The sequence below is a fragment of the Ixodes scapularis genome, unplaced genomic scaffold (genome assembly GCF_016920785.2).
Source record: "Ixodes scapularis isolate PalLabHiFi unplaced genomic scaffold, ASM1692078v2 PGA_scaffold6__148_contigs__length_123643588, whole genome shotgun sequence".
NCBI classification, from domain to species: Eukaryota; Metazoa; Arthropoda; class Arachnida; order Ixodida; family Ixodidae; genus Ixodes; species Ixodes scapularis.
The window spans coordinates 113,775,580-113,791,772 of NW_024609881.1; the positions used below are offsets into that span (position 1 = coordinate 113,775,580).

The following is a 16,193-nucleotide window of genomic DNA, read 5'->3' on the forward strand; positions in this document are numbered from 1 at the left end:
CGGGGCGGCGATGGTCCTCGACATGCGTGTGCGCACCTTTGGTCACAATGACCACCGATCAAGACAATAAATGTGTTCGTACCTTTGTTCAAAATTTCTGTGCCACGTCTGTGGCGTGTGCTAAACAGTTTTGCTGGTCATCCACCTTCAGAGAGTAAAATGGCTCACGTTTTTTTTTATTCGCATCCGTCAGTTTACTGCGGATATCCGAGGACGATTTTCGGGTACTTTGCAAATATGCAGGGCTCTATCTATTACATAGTAGTTCATAGTTTTCGAACCCCATGGAAGTTATATTTTTCTATATTTTGGAATGTTATGAAACAAAATTATCTTTGTATTGCGTGTACTCGCGTGCAAGCACAGACATAAATACAAATCATGGCTCCTTATTGCAAAATCTAATCGAAATATTATGCGCTTTCATCATTTCAGTACATTTCAATAGTGAGATCAGCAGTCGCGATAATATGAAACAAATTTCTGGTAGTCTAAGCGTTAGGGTCCTCATCTATTAACTAAATTTCCTTAATTTATATTGCGCGACGTGGCTCTTCTAGCGCGTGGAATGCAGCGTCAATTGCATCAGCTTTCGTGTTTCACGCTGAAATTGAATGAAACCGTAATACGGCGTTTGGCAGTCAGAGCACGGAACGCACATAGCCTAGACGTACGTAAAGGAAAATGCAAGACTTAAGACAAACCTTTTCTCCCGACTCTAAATTGCCGACGGCAACATCTCCCCACGGATTTCTCTCTGGTGGCAATTGCAACGAGCGCGAACAAGAATTCAGTTCAGACCCCACCGCACAGCTCGCAACCAACTATGGGCCCTACATGCAAATTGGAGATGAAAACTCGTGAAAACAAATCTTCAGAAACTAAAATACGAACTCAGAAAAATCACCCTTTTTCTACTCCTGCCTTTTCTCACAGTATTCCTTTTTATAGACGATGGTCTGTTAGGCCTAGTTTGCATTACAAACCCTTTGACAACTTTTTTTCGTTTATTTTCTGGCAGTTCGCGCGTCTTAAAGTACGGCTTCTAAACGCATTGCGCCTGGAGCTAGCGCTTCTTCGTCTCCTTTTTCTTTTGCTTTTTTTGTTTTTTTAACAAAAAAAAAAAACATTTCTTCGTTGCCTGTGGCTGTCGCAGTTGCGGTCTACGTTGCGGGAACGGAAACCTAATTTGCATAATTGGTGAGCGCGAGTTTTTTTTTCTTTTCTTTTATCTCCGCCCTGCCACGAATATCAGACCTGCGCAAACAAAGTCTAGAATGAAACAAAACAGGAAACTGCCTGACAACGAAGAAATGCGTTGTACCAACAAGACTGAGATCAAGCTAATATAGGCGAGGTTTTGGCTCCGCGCATGCGCCCGCTGTCTTTCGGTCTCTCCGCCTCCTTCCTGGGGACGCGCACACACACACTAACACACACTAACACACACACATACACACATAAACTGAAATCGGCAAAAAAAATTACACAAAAAGGACATGCATCGCGGGTGACCGACTCAGGAGTACGAACAACTGCAGAGAGTCACCCATCAGAATAATCAACTTACGGGGAAACCGAATCTACGAGATCGAACAAACACACACAAACACACGAGCACATATAAAACAAAAACAAAAAAGTGAGGTTATTCTGTCGCTGAATTTTGTACAGCCCTTGATTGTCGGTGCGTGCTTCCTTGCTTGTGTGTGTGTGTGTGTGTTTTTCTTGTTTTGGTTGCGTTTCGTGGTTTGGCAGGAAAGGGCGTGACGTCGCTTGGAGCAGAGAAAGGGAACAGCATTAGCGGCTAGGGTTACTCGATTGTAGGCGCTCTGTGCCGCCGAATCTACAGCGAGCGAGAACCGGGGGCATGGCAAGAGGCTAATTTAGGTTTACGTGGCCAACCAGAGAAAGCAGAAAAGAAAATCTAAGCGGACAAATGTATGTAAATACGAAAGGGACACGGAGGACACACAAGGTGGCATATGCATGTACACGCACACATTAATAATAGTAATAATAATAATAATCCTTTATTGACATACGCTAAGAGTCGAAAAAATAGTTCTACGGGTCAGTCAAAGCCTCTAATGAATTGTGGGACTTGGACCCCGCAATTGTATTAAGTAAGAACAGTTTCATGACAGATAGTGATGACATTGACAATGAACGTGGAGTTTAAAAAATGAAGACACCTCACAAAACACCTAAATTACACAAGAGAAAGGTGCCAACCGCACGTAACACGGAGAGAGAAAAGAAGAAGCAAGTACACAAAAAAACTATCACCAAAACAGAGAAGGTAAAAAAGAAAATACGAAGTTACAAACCCTACAATAGCAAAATTGGATTGCGAAAGTAAAAGCTCGTATGTCTTGCTGGCGGAAAGTAGGCGTACCACAACTTAGCATAGCAGAAAACTTGCTGTAACCGCAATAATTATGACACACGTCATACACAAAAACATATGCCGAACAATCATTTGCATCAGGAGTAGTTCCGTAATAGTTCATAGAGCAAAAAAATTTAGCCCAGTGTGCGCCAGCATTTTTTCAGCTGTCTTTTGGTGTCCGACCCAAGAAACGAATCTGGTAGACTATTAAAAATATCAAGACCGCAGAAGGACCGCATTCTCTTTCAATATTTGGTATACACTCGTCGCTTCTTAGCGGGTGCTGAATAATACTAACAGTCTTAAAATAGCTAACCCAATTGTGTTTCGCTATGACACATCTTTCAAAAAGGGTCGAACAACGTGAGACAACTAACCACTGGAAAAAATTATTTTTCGGTGCTTCATCTGTGGTGCACGCAACAACGCGTAAAATTTCTTTTAGGATATTGCTAATTTTAATTTGCCTCATTTACAAACAATTTGCATGTAGAGTGATTGCATAACGCAGTATACCATATGCCAAAGCATTGCCAACCATTTTTCGGACTGAGAGGGGCAGAAACGTTTTCGTGGAATACAATTGGCAGACTGCTCTAGGCAGCTTTTTTAGAAGTTTGGGGAAGATGGGAATTCCAACATAGATCACTATCAAAAAGGATACCTAGGCATTCAATTTCCTTAACATACTCAATGGGTGAACAACAACAATCCACACCATTCGTCAAATGAAGCAAAGATGGAATATCTAGTTGTTTATGTTTCAAAAGATAACTTAAGTATGAAGTTTTCTTTTGTGTTAATTTTGATGAGATTGTAATCAAACCAATTCATTACCTGTGTAGCAGTACATTCCAAAGAAATAATTGCAGTACGAGTTTATGTGATGTTACAATAATAGGCCATAATCAACGTACTGATATAAATCACCTCCAGAACATATTTTCTCTGTATGAATTACAAACATATTAAATAAAAGTTGGGACAACACAGAACCCTGAGGAACTTCGGCCTTCAAATTCATTGCCGCACAATCAGTATTACAAATGTAAACATGTTGCGTAAACATGTTGTTACTACCTTATAAAAAAATTTGAATTAACAGCAAAATTGGCCTCTAAAACCATAGTCGAATATCTTTGTCAACAATATTTTATGCGAAATAACGTCAAACGCTCTTTTTTCACATATTCTAACAGTGCGCATGCAAATTTTTTTCTTCTCGAAAGAGGAACTTAACGCGTCTACAAGATCTTCAAGTAAACAATCGGTGGCACGTTTAGCGGTAAATCTATACTGAAACGAAGACAAAAGATCAAACCTATCAAGAATGACGTCACTGTTCTTAGACTGTCATTGTCCAGATTTAGTGCTAAGCATGGGAGAATGCAAATCGCCCTATAACTTTCAACTATATTACGCTTTCCACCTTTATAGAGAGGTCTGATGATGGCGCTGTTCAGGCCATCAAGAATAATCCCAATTATTACATTACTATTGAATATATGAAGCAGTGCAATCACAGTAGCAACATTTCCGCGTAAGTCTCACAAATGAATGTCATCCGCCCTTGGCACCTTGTTTGCCCTGAAACTGAATAGCAATATGCGAATATCTTCGAGAGTCTAACCGGTTAAAAACGCTGAGTCACTACAAAAACGTTCAAGGTTGGTGGGAATTGAATTCTCATCACGTGAAATACCCGAGACCGAAGCAAAAAAATATATTGAATCCTTCGACAATTGATTTCGAATAAAACCCAAACTTTTTTTCAGGATAGCGTCATCGAGGGATGGGTTGGAAGCACATATATTTTCAGATCATTTACTAGAGCCCATGTTTTTTGACATATCAAAACGTGACTTATAAAACCGAACAAGCGAATTGACGCAATTTCGTTTAGTTCGATATTCTACGTTTAAGTCTTTACCTTTCTGAGTGTCACCAACATCGCTCCCACAACATATTTGTTTTTTCTTTAATGGCCGAAAGAACATCCGTCGCAAGCCAAGGTTGAATTGGTTTGCGCTTTTTTGCCCAATCATTTAAGTACTCGCTCGTCTGAAGTGTTTGAAAATATCGACAAGGTTAAAGGAGGCATCCTGGTAGTTTGTATTATTTAACATATAAAATCAAATCATTAGCTGGAATTACTCTATCAATAATAATAATAATATTATTATTACTAATAATAATAAGAAGAATAAATAAATAAATAAATAAATCCATCATGTTTCTTATAGTGCCCAGGAACAACCTTGCGGTCTTGGTACTGGTACACTGGATGAGAATGAATACATAAAAATACACATACAGAAGAGCAACGCACTATACGGTAATGGCACATAATCGCACACGACCTACACTGAGCTGAATGAAAACAAAATACAATTTTCAAGTCTCATGTACAATGATGAGGAATTGCAGTAATGTAAAAACAAGTTTGAGAGGCACTCAAAACGAATAATATACGAAGTAGTAGCACGAACACAGACCCAACAATGTCTGTGCTCTTCGAAATCAACCTTAAGAGTGACCCACAATTACTATTCACCCGCCGAACAGGTCTTCAATAGAAATGACAAATACCAGTAGCACGAGTTAAAAATATATCGAGTTTCTCAGAGTATGGGGTTATCATTCAGTCAGTCAATAATTGGGCTTAAAAGACTAGAAAATTCGGAAATATAAAACGAACCCTCGAACCATGCAATGCTTTAATTAAGAATAATAGGTTCGCCTTCTACCGATGACGGTGCAGTCTTAGCAAGTGAATACACTCTAACATTGCGTCATAAGTTGAACAATGAACATCTTTCATAAGGTAGCGATGTTTAATAATAATAATAATAATAATAGTTGTCTTACTTTTTCCTTCAGGGGAGAGAAATATCCAAAGAAAACATTGCACGAAGCAGCTAGGCGAGGCTCCCGGTCCCATTCAGGTGTCAATAAAGGCGCAACTGCAGAAACACACAATCAACTAGATTTAAACACATGCTCTAGGAAAAAAAAAAAGAACATATAATATAAATGAAAACAAGCTTTTACAGAATTAAAGAAAAAAACACAATGAAATATACAGATAAAAGAACTAGCGCTCACAAGATTAGAAATATTAAAAAAAGATGAAATACGAAAACAAGGACTTTCTGTATATTTTTCCGTCAGCATGCGAACATAACCCAACACGTCGCATGATTAAACATAAACTCGCTTTGTATGTTAGAATGCGCACGAAAAACGATATTAAAAAATGGGGAGCATGCAAGCTCACGCATTGTGACACACACCGGAACACATACTGCAAATTTGCGCAAAACAATGCTTGCTCATATGTACACGCACACAAACGCACATCCTGCGCACAAGAACCATAAACACCCGCGCACTTGCACACGTAGTGGGTGGAACTCACGTTCCTGCACAGTACCACACGAAGTACACAAATCCAGACACAAACATAAAGAAATCAACATACGCAGCTCTACACCCGTATAGTGATGCACGCAGACACGCGCGCACATTTTGCACCCCGAGCCACTCACACACGCGCACATGCAGGCCAACGCGTAATATCGTAGCGCTCAAAGTTACGCACTAACGCATAAAATGCTCACACGCACATAAAACCCATTAATACACATAAAAAAGAGCTGTACCTATTTCACATACAGACAATCTACACACTAAACCGCGTATGCACGCCAATATGCGTGTCGTGGGTGCACTTGACGCACACAAGTGCACACGGGCATATAAAATGTTCAGAAACATTTACGCTTAACGAGACATGTTTTTGTGCACGCACACTGAAACATAAACCGCACACTAAACCACTCTCGCACGCACATATGTGTGCCAGTGAATGAGGACGTAAGTCCTTACACATGCACTTAAATGGAACAAACATATAAGTGTGCACATTACGCGCGCGTATACCTGAGCAAAGTATCGCGCACTTTTAGCGGCAGACAGCGGCGTAGACTTTCCATTTTCCCGGGGGGGAACATGCTGACAAGTTCTCCCGGGGGGGGGGGGGGGGGGGGGTTTGCATAATTTTTTTTACACTGGCAATTATCAGTAGTTTATTTTAGGGGGTACATTTTACAGCGTGTGTATATCGCCATGTGTTCGTCGATGTGTGCGTTATTTTGTTTACATGCCACTACCAGAAGCTCGTTACATGGCACGCAAACAGCGTCTCAATAAAGATCCGGGGGGGGGGGGGGGGAGGGCTCTTCCCCCTCCCCCCCCCCCCCGCCCCCCAAGGATTTCACCAGGGGGGGCACGAGCCCCGATGTCCCCGGTAGTCTACGCCTATGGCGGCAGACAAACACACTCTCTGTCCCTTGCAGAAACAAGAGGCACACAAAAAAGAGTACAGAGACATAAAAAAGAAAAGCCGGGGAAGTTATCGCTCTAATTGGGTCACCCAGTCGGGCGAGATTGGTGGCAGCAGTGGTCGTTCTTCTTTGCATTTTTACAGCCGTACCTGGTTGCCGTCGCCGCGTTCATCGCTTAGGCAACGGCGCGGAATAAATCAGGGGGGAGAAAACACAACTCCACAACGGCCTCAGAAAGCACACAACGGAGATTAGAAAAAAAGAAAAAAGGAAAGTCGTGTTGTTTCGTCTGGCGTAACGCGGAGTAGTATTTCTGGGTCAGCCTCGGGCGTTTGTTTTTGAAACAGGATCAATGCCGTTGCTGCCGCTTAAGCCAAAGGGAGAAAACAAATAAAGCAAATAGCAGGGTTAGCCTCTCTGCACGGCGGGAGAAATATTTGCCCATTACGATTTCGATGGCTCTGCCGGTTGAAACCGCACAAACTCCGCAAACGCGGTCACCCCTGCGGTCATTATTGCATGGCTCGTCCGGCGCACACATGGCAGCCCGAGCAGGACTTGGGGTCGGTTGACATTTTGGGACGAGGTAAAGCGCTGTTAACTCTATCGAATCATTGTACGACAGAATGGAGCTTGAATGAAATTTCTGTGTGTGTGTGTCAGAACAAAGTGAATGCCACAAGGACGCTCCGTCCGGCGCTAAGAAGAGGGCCTGATGGTCTTCATCATTTGGTGCCCTTGAGTGTCGAATGGACGTGAGTGACCATGGTTAACTAGACGGGGAGAAAGAGGCGCGCCGCGAAGAGTTGGCCACTCCACCAGTGTCCCGGGCCGCTGATGAAGGGGAGAGCATACATTCTACGAAAAAATGGAAGATGTAGCAAAGGCGCATTTTCATCCCTTCTACTCACACGCCCCCAAGCGGACAAAGAAGAAGGGGGGAACGAGACGTTTTTATCCTTCTCCAGGCAGACGGGAGAAAGCTTCTGTCCTCCGGACTCATCGTCTTTCGGTTTCGTTTTTCGAGCACTCGTTGTTTAATGAACGTGGTTGTGTTGATTGAGCTTCAGCGGCTGCCGAAGGCCTCCTGTAATTCCGTCTCTCAGTCGAAACGTGAAGAGTATTTCGGTTGCATGCACGTTTTTACCACTAATTTTATCAAACGAGCAAGCAAGCGAAGCCGCTGAAACAGCGAAGGTCCGGAGCAGTGCCAGCAGCGCTACGTAGACTGGGTTAAGATGGCCATTTCCGTATTGGGCGGAACCCGCGCGGAACCATGTGTACCACACGGAACGATGGGTCCACAGTGTACGTGTCGACGTTGACGATGTTATGGAAATTGCGGAACTCGTCCAAGACATGCATATTTTGCTGCCGGGTGCCTGGGTGCTTTCTGTGCTGAGTTCGGTTCTGTTTTCCGATGCCGAGTGCCAACATGGCAGTTTACGTGGTTCTGTATTTCTGCGTCTCAGCAACATAGCAGCAACATCGTGATGGCAGTGTTGTGCGTTTGGAACAGAAGACTGGAATTATCGTCGATGTGACCGTCTGTTCGCGTATCGGTGGTGTAACAAAAAGATGAGCTGTCGGGCATTGATGCCGCTGGTCGGGCCGTGATAGGAGGGGGCGGTGTGTCGCAGGTTGACATTTCGCTTTACATTCAAGAGTTTAAGACCACTTGAGAGATTAAGTCCAATGAATCGACGAGCGGATCGTCATGTTGGAACGCTGGCCTGTACGGTAAGCTCCTATCCTACAGCGGCCAATATGACCGTATTTTGTCTCCTCTTCGAAAGCTATTGCGCTATTGAGACAGGACTGAACAGTACGGAAATATGACGGAAAGTACGTATATTTACAGTGTGGTATTTTAGCATTAAAAAACAATGGCAGGTAAAATCGAAAAAAAGGAAGAAGCTCCTTTATTTTGCTGTTTAAATATACTACGGTTCCTGGAAAAAACTGCCTTCTAAGCGCGCGCTGGGACGAGCGCTAGAAGTTTTCGAGCTCGCCACGAAGTAGCTCCGAACACTTAACACTGCCGCAAGTCGCGGGTTTGACTGCATTCAGCTTGATCGAAAAGCAATTTGTCTGCGAGTGAAGCATCCCTTCCAGCGTAGTGAACATCCGCTGTACCGAGATTAATTCAAGACGACAATTGCAGCCTCACACGAAGAGCACAAATAGAAAAAAACAGACACTACAATAGAAATACTGGCTACGACGTGCCGTTCGGGGAAACAAGCGCATGGCTTGGAACCGCATTGGAGCGGCTTGATTAATTGGCTTTCAAATAATTACGGCATGATCGAGCGTTTACTTTTTAATAAGAGATTCATCCCCTGAGCCATTCAAATACTCTCCGAGGTATGACATTGCTGGAAAAAATATCAACATGCTGGAAATCTTTTTTATTACTAAGGCAGTCACCGAGAAATTCCGTACGTTCGGAACGACCAGTATAAAAGGCGGAAACACAAAGCAGTGATCGGGTTAGTGTTGGGTTGCAATTCAGCGCCCGGCAGTCGAAGAGTGCGGACGCGCGATGGCTCGCTCTGATAGCGAGGTGATAACGGCCGACGCCGGCCGCGGTGACAGGCATTTTTGCATCCCTGCCGACTACCGGATCGTGCTGCCGACGTTGCCGGTTGGAGACAAAGGAAAAAATCAAGTCTACCTTCACTGCGATGTGAACGCCAGGCCTATAAGGATCGTCGACTTCAAGGAGCCCTTGGAAAAAGCAGACCTTCGAAAGGATGTAGCAGGGCTAGGTGTGTGCCAAATGGGACACGTGTGGCTCTGTAGCCTAAAAAGTGCGGCAGCGAAAGAACGACTGCTACAGCTTGGCCGGCTCACGGTGAAGGGAAAGCTGTGCATCCCCGTAGACCCCAACCGGCAGGAAGTTCGGGCCAAGTTACATTGGGTCCCGTTCGACGTATCCAACGACACTCTCCGGAAGGCACTGGAAGAGTACGGCACAGTTCACGAGGTGACCAAAGAGAAGTGGCGAGTGGAAGGCTTTGAAGACATCGAGTCGACCACCAGGATCGCTAAACTGACACTCAAGGAAGGCAAGACGCCGGAGAACCTACCTCATCAGCTAAGGCTTCAGGGGGGCACGATCCTCGTTGTCGTACCCGGGCGGGCGCCGTTATGCCTGCGGTGCCGAAGGCAAGGACATATACGACGCGATTGCCGTGTACCTCGGTGCGGGCATTGCCGTGGCTTCGGACATGTGGCCCAAGACTGTGCACGCACGTACGCGAGTGCTGTAGTCAGCCGAGCGAGCGACGAGGGATGCGACCTCATCATGGATGAAGCGGAAGCAGAGGAGGCCGCAACATCGTCGACGCCATTTGAAAGGGCACAGCAAGACAAGGCGACAGTCGAAGGTCAAGACAACAAGAGAGCGGAGGCGAAAGTCCGAGACGAAAAGCGCACGGTGACGGCTCCTGAAGCCAACGAAAACGAGGGGCAGGCGACAACGCCTGGAAAACCTTCACCGGATGAACTGGCTGTGACGGCGATGGGGAGCACCGGCACCGAGTCGGCAGCCATCGAGTGTGAGCCAGCCATGGAACTGGATCCCTCAAAGGTGAAACGGCGACTGGCCGACGAGTCTCCGAAAAACGGCGCACCGGTACAGCAGTGGTCTGAGGGGGAGTTTCAGCTGATAGGTAAAAAAGGTCGCTATGTCAGCAAACTGCGGTCCTCGTCGCTGACCCGCGACGGGGGTCTGTCGCAGTGAGTAGTGACCCTGGTATAATATGACGCAAAGGGTAACCGCCGGAAGCTGGGTCTGACACTATAAAAAACGGCACAACTAGCGTCTGGTCTGCGCATAGGGACCCTTAACGTTAGGGGACTTGCGGCACGCCGCCGACAGTGCCAGCTGAGTCGCCTTCTCTTAGAGAATGACCTAGACGTTTTGGCGGTTCAGGAGACGAAGGTTGAAAGTGAGAGTCAGACCGAGTTCCTGGTAAAACCGTTTACGTCGAGGTATAATGTCTGCGTCAGCCATGCTGTAGGTAGATCTGGAGGATGTTGTCTGTTCTTGAGGAGAGCTGCTGGGCTCATCGAAGAGAACGTTGTATCGTGTGAATCAGGAAGGCTTGTTCTCTGCGATTTTGTTTTCCTAAATCAAAAGTGGAGGGTTATGTGCATTTATGCGCCAAACGAGGAGAGTGAGCGACGCGCCTTTTTTGAATATATCGACAGATTTGTAATTAGTGACCGATTTACGATACTGCTGGGAGACTTTAATTGTGTTTGTATGCCAGAAGACCGGACAAATCAAAGACGAAATAGTGATAGGTCTAGCGAAGTTTTAAATCAGTTGATTCAAGATAAAGGGCTCGAAGACCTGGCACCCTGCATAACACCGGGACATCGGGTCCTTTACACGCATCACCAAGGCAGAGGTCATGCCAGGCTTGACAGGGTATATGTTTCAGCGGATTTAGTACCCCAATGTAAGGATTTCGCGGTCAGTCATGTCTCGTTTAGCGATCACAGTTTGGTGAGTTTTACCCTGGGTCAGCGTAAAAAACAAACTAGCTTTTCGTGGGAGTTGTGGAAGTTAAACGCAAAGCTCCTCGAGGACCAAGAATTGATAGGGAAAATCGAAACTAAGCTAGGCAGACTAGAAGACATTTCGGAAAATAGCATATGCGAGGAATGGGAGCTATTTAAACAGCAAGTGAAGATTGACGCGATTGAACGAGCAACTAACATTAAGCGGGAAGAGCGAAGGGTAGAAAACGGTCTTCGACAGGATTTACAAAGGCTTTATGTAGAGGAAGAGAGAACGCCAGGAGCCTTCAAAGACGACATAAGCACTATCAAGGCTAAACTTGAAAAAATAGATGAAGACAGATATAAAGGGGCAATCGTTCGTGCCCGTGCGATAAACTTGATTGCCGGGGAAACGCCCACAAAAAGGGCACTTGCGTTGGAAAAAAAGTATGCTAGCGGGAACCGGATTGAAGAAATAGAGTACAGAGGCGCAGTAACTCGAGATCAGGACAGTATTCAGCATGCTTTTGTGGAGTTTTATACACATTTGTTTGAAAAGAAAATACCAAAAGAAAAGGGGTTTGATACGGAATTTTTGCCAAGTCAGCCGAAGCTAGATAGCGATACTACGACGTTTTTAGAAGATCCGATTAGTTTATCAGAAGTCGAAAAAGCGATAGATGACCTAAGCGTAGGCAAGTCACCGGGACCGGATGGTTTGAGCACGGCCTTCTATAAGAAGTTTAAAGAGCGAATTGCACCGGTTCTACATAGGGTTTTTTCTCAGTCCTATCAGAAAAAAGAATTACCACTTTCTTTCTTGTGCACGCACACGGTCTTGATACCTAAGTGTAATGACGCCGATAAGCTCCGTAGTACTAGTAATTACAGACCAATTACCCTGGCCAACGTTGACTATAAAGTGCTGATGAAGGTTTTAGCCAGTAGATTGCAGCATGTTATATGGAAAATCGTAGGGCCGCACCAAACCTGTGGGATAAAGGGTCGTAGCATTGGCACAAACATACACATTACTCGAAGTGTTCTAGAGGTCTGTGACGCGGAATATCGGAAAGCAGCTATACTTCAGATAGATCTTGAAAAAGCATTTGATCGGGTGTGCCATGATGTTCTGTTTACCATTTTACAACATGTGGGAGTTGGATCTGTGCTGCTGGAGGGGGTAAGGATGGCATATGTAAACTGCAAAACTAAACTAGTAATTAATAAAACAGTTAGTGCGGGGATTAACGTCCGCTCTTCAGTACGGCAGGGATGTCCCTTATCACCCTTGCTTTTCGCAATCTACCTAGAGCCCTTTTGCCGCTGTGTCATTCAATCTCAAGACATTAGGGGTTTTACACTACAGGAATGTGACGTTAAAATATTGGCATACGCAGACGATGTTGCCATTTTTTGTTCGGACCCTCAAAGTGTGTTAGAAGCTGTTGAATTGATCAAAAGGTTTTGTGAGGTCACTGCCTGCGCGGTGAATTGGTCAAAGTGCGTAGGGTTATGGCATGGTGAGTGGACGACTGCTCCAGTTGTTTTTGGAAATGTTCACTGGTCACGGACGCCATCAAAGTACCTAGGTGTTCCTCTGGAACATTACCGTGAGCCCACAGATTACTGGCGAGAAGAAATAGCTAAACTTAAGGCCACTGCCGAGAGGTGGGTACGGAGGGACTTGTCCATTTTCGCGAGAGCGACTGTGTGCAATGTGTTTCTTCTGTCCAAACTGTGGTATGTCCTCCAAGTGCTGCAGTGTTCGAGAATCAACATTCAGCGGATTCACCGTGTATTTGCAGTGTTTATTTGGGCATCCCAATGGGAGCGAAGTCGCCGTACCAATCTTTTTTTTAAGCCCAAAGCGGGGGGTGTCGGACTGTGCCACGTATTTGTCCGACAACTCGTCTCACGCTTTATGTTTATCCGTGACCAGCGTGATCCTTTTCTTCGAACCGTTTTTCAGACAAGACTGTTTGACGTTTTACCGGGATTTGTTGTTTCGTCCTGCCGGGTACGTTGCGGACCTCTGTCGGGTTTTTTGCGCGAAGTTGTATCTGCCAGCCGCTTTCTGTTCGTTCGTTTTTCTATGAACTATTTGTCTAGTGTATCACGCAAACATTTGACGCGTGACCTAGTGGCTACGTTGTTGCCCATGCCAACGTATAGGGCCATAGGCCCTGGAGCCCCAGGAGGTGATGTGTTACAGCGAGTCAAGAACGCCATGGTACCAGCGGCGGTTAAAACTTTCTTTTTTAAATTACACAGCGAAACGTTGCCAGTAAAGACTTTTTTGGAAGCTAAGGGCATGAACCTCTACTGGTCGGTAAATTGTATTTTGTGCAAACAACCGGAGAGCATCGAGCATGTCTTTTTGGGATGCTGGGATGCTCTTCTTTTTTGGGACGTGCTTCAGCGCACCATAAAGAAAGAGCTCCCCCTGTCACCTCAAGGAATCCGGTTCCTAGCAATAGAACGTGAACCTGTGCCCTACGACATAATCATGCTCCTGGGGCTCCACGGCATATGGAAGAGCAGAATGGCGGTGCGGCATGCTGATGTTGACGCACGCAACCCCCGAGAGTACTTCATTGAAACTATCAAATGGTTAAGAGAATGTTATAAAAAGATAAATACTGATGTGGAATGGTTACCAGTTCTGGACGATTTGGCCGTGCTTAAAACCTTTTAAATTAATCATCGCAACGACCTTCAGCCAAGCCTGGCTGATAGGCTTTTAACCCCTCCATGTTAAGCAATTTCTGCTGTTTCGGGGCACGTTATTTTTATCAATATGTGTATCATATGTAACCTGGCAATAAATAAAAAAAAAAAAAAAAAAAAAAAGTTAGTGTTGGGTTGTATTGATGTTTGTACGCGCCGTGTACGTGTATGCGCTCAATGTATACGTCCAGCTGATGTTTGCAGTCTGCGTAATGTGTGCATACATATATGTGTAATAAAGGGTCCCGATGATCCTGAAGCGCAATAATGGCGGAAGCAAATAAAAATATTTTTTGTAGAACATGAATAGGGCGTTACCTAGCGCCGCCTAGACTAGCTACTTTCAATTACTCTGCTTGATCCTGCCATCTGGTGGCAAGCCATTTAACATTCTTTCACTCTACTCGATAATTTCTGGTTACTGTGCAACAGCGGCTTCGAGTTTGTTCTTTTGAGAGCGGCTTTTGGTTTAGCGGATTGGTTTACCATTCCTCCGTGATGTGCGGTTGACTAAGGAATTATGACTCGAGGAATAGCAGAGGTGAAACGTAAAGTGCGCGAAGTAGCTGGGTATCGGTTGTCTCCGCTTAATATCGCAGTGCTGACGACGAGAAGACTGAGCAACAGCTTTTGAAACGGAAGTCTCTTTGCCTGCAGGGGGAAGCTGGCTTTGGAAATAAACGCAGTTAGAGGACAGCTTGTGTTACGCTCTTATTTGCTGCTCCTTTCGTCCCGTACACGAGACATAACGTCCTCGTTAAACCTTATTGAGCACTATTTGTTTGATTCGGGGCTGCCATAATGAGATGCATGTGACGGAGGAACTGTTCTCCCCTGCTTTAGGGACAAACGTTTCTCCCTTTATGGAGGAACATAGGTTACGAGACCGTTCCTCCCTTTAGGGAGGATATATAGATACCTTTTTTTTAAGAGTGTACGAATGCTACAACCTAGATGCGTTCAATTCTTTTTCCTTTTTCCGAAGGTGCCGCTCGAGTTCAGATCCTCGGACGCAGCCACCACCAACTTCTCTCTCTGGTGGACCCAAGTCAAGATCCTCCCGACCCCTTCGACACCGGACACCCTGGTGTCCCTCAGCAAGGAGTGCGAGTTCCTCTGCGCTACGAGCATGGTCTGCATCAAGAAGGAACTGGTCTGCAACGGCGTGCCCAACTGCCCGCAACGGCTGCCCGACGGAACTCACCCACAGAGCCCTCCGGAGGAACTGCTGCAGTCAGCCGCGGACGAAGATGCTCTTCTGTGCGCCGCCGATAGGGCCACGGTCCAGGTGTACTGGTGGATCATCGGTGTCGGCCTGGTGATCTGCCTGAGTGTCGTGGTGGGGTTCGTTTTCTCCGTGTTTCGACGCTGTAGGGCCGGAAGACATCGCTTTTGAGCCGACCTCACCTCTTGCGTGTCCGTGGCCGTTGAGTGAATGCAAGGGACAAAGTGAATCATCATGCTTGAATTGCATCCGGTCACCAACGAACCGCGTACACTCTTGTCCTTGAAGGTACCGAGGAAATCGTGGCACTTGGGCAAGCGTTCTAATTTAGAGAACAATAAATGAAAAAGAGCAAACGTCACTTCAGAAGAAACAAAAACAAGGCTAACAACGGATATTACGACATTGCGTGGATTTCAAGGGCTTATAGTGTCAGAATTTTTATTTAAACACCTCTATACTAAAAAAATATATAAAAAAATACATCGCCTGCCAGAACACAGAACTAAACTAATTTGGAGGTAGCGTTTTGTTTAGGATTGTTTTTAAAATAATAAAGGTAGTGGAAAATTTCACTACCTTCATTCTGTGGAACAAATAAGGCAAGTTTCTATACCTAAAGAAGTATTCATCATATGAAAACAATGTTTTAAACCAACAAAATTCCGACGTTTATGGCGATCAGTTATACTTAAATATAGTGATGTATCTTTCGCACAATCCGAGATATCTCCGTTCACGAAATGTTTGAAGCTTTCATGAGAAGACCAAGATTACGACAGCACGAGACAGCCTCTGTGTGACATATCGCAACCACAAGGTGAAGCGGACGTTACAAGAAAACGTCTGGACACTACCAAACTGAGTTGAACTAGACACAAAAAAACTTCGGGTGCAAGTTGTGGTATCACATTGTGAACCTATCAATGACGGTGCAGTGTATCCTTGCGACTACGTGTATGGAAACTCAGTGGCTTGCTATGCC

The 16,193-nt window shown here is 45.1% G+C and overlaps 1 protein-coding gene across 1 annotated transcript in view; it reads left to right on the plus strand.

Annotated features, from left to right (window-relative positions):
• Positions 1-15,379, plus strand: part of LOC8041357 — a 50,339-nt gene extending 34,960 nt beyond the window's left edge. The window contains exon 6 of the mRNA XM_042286056.1: positions 14,969-15,379. Within this exon, the coding sequence (XP_042141990.1) occupies positions 14,969-15,379 (411 nt within the window). The remainder of the gene's footprint in view (positions 1-14,968) is intronic.
• The last annotated feature ends 814 nt before the right edge of the window (positions 15,380-16,193 follow it).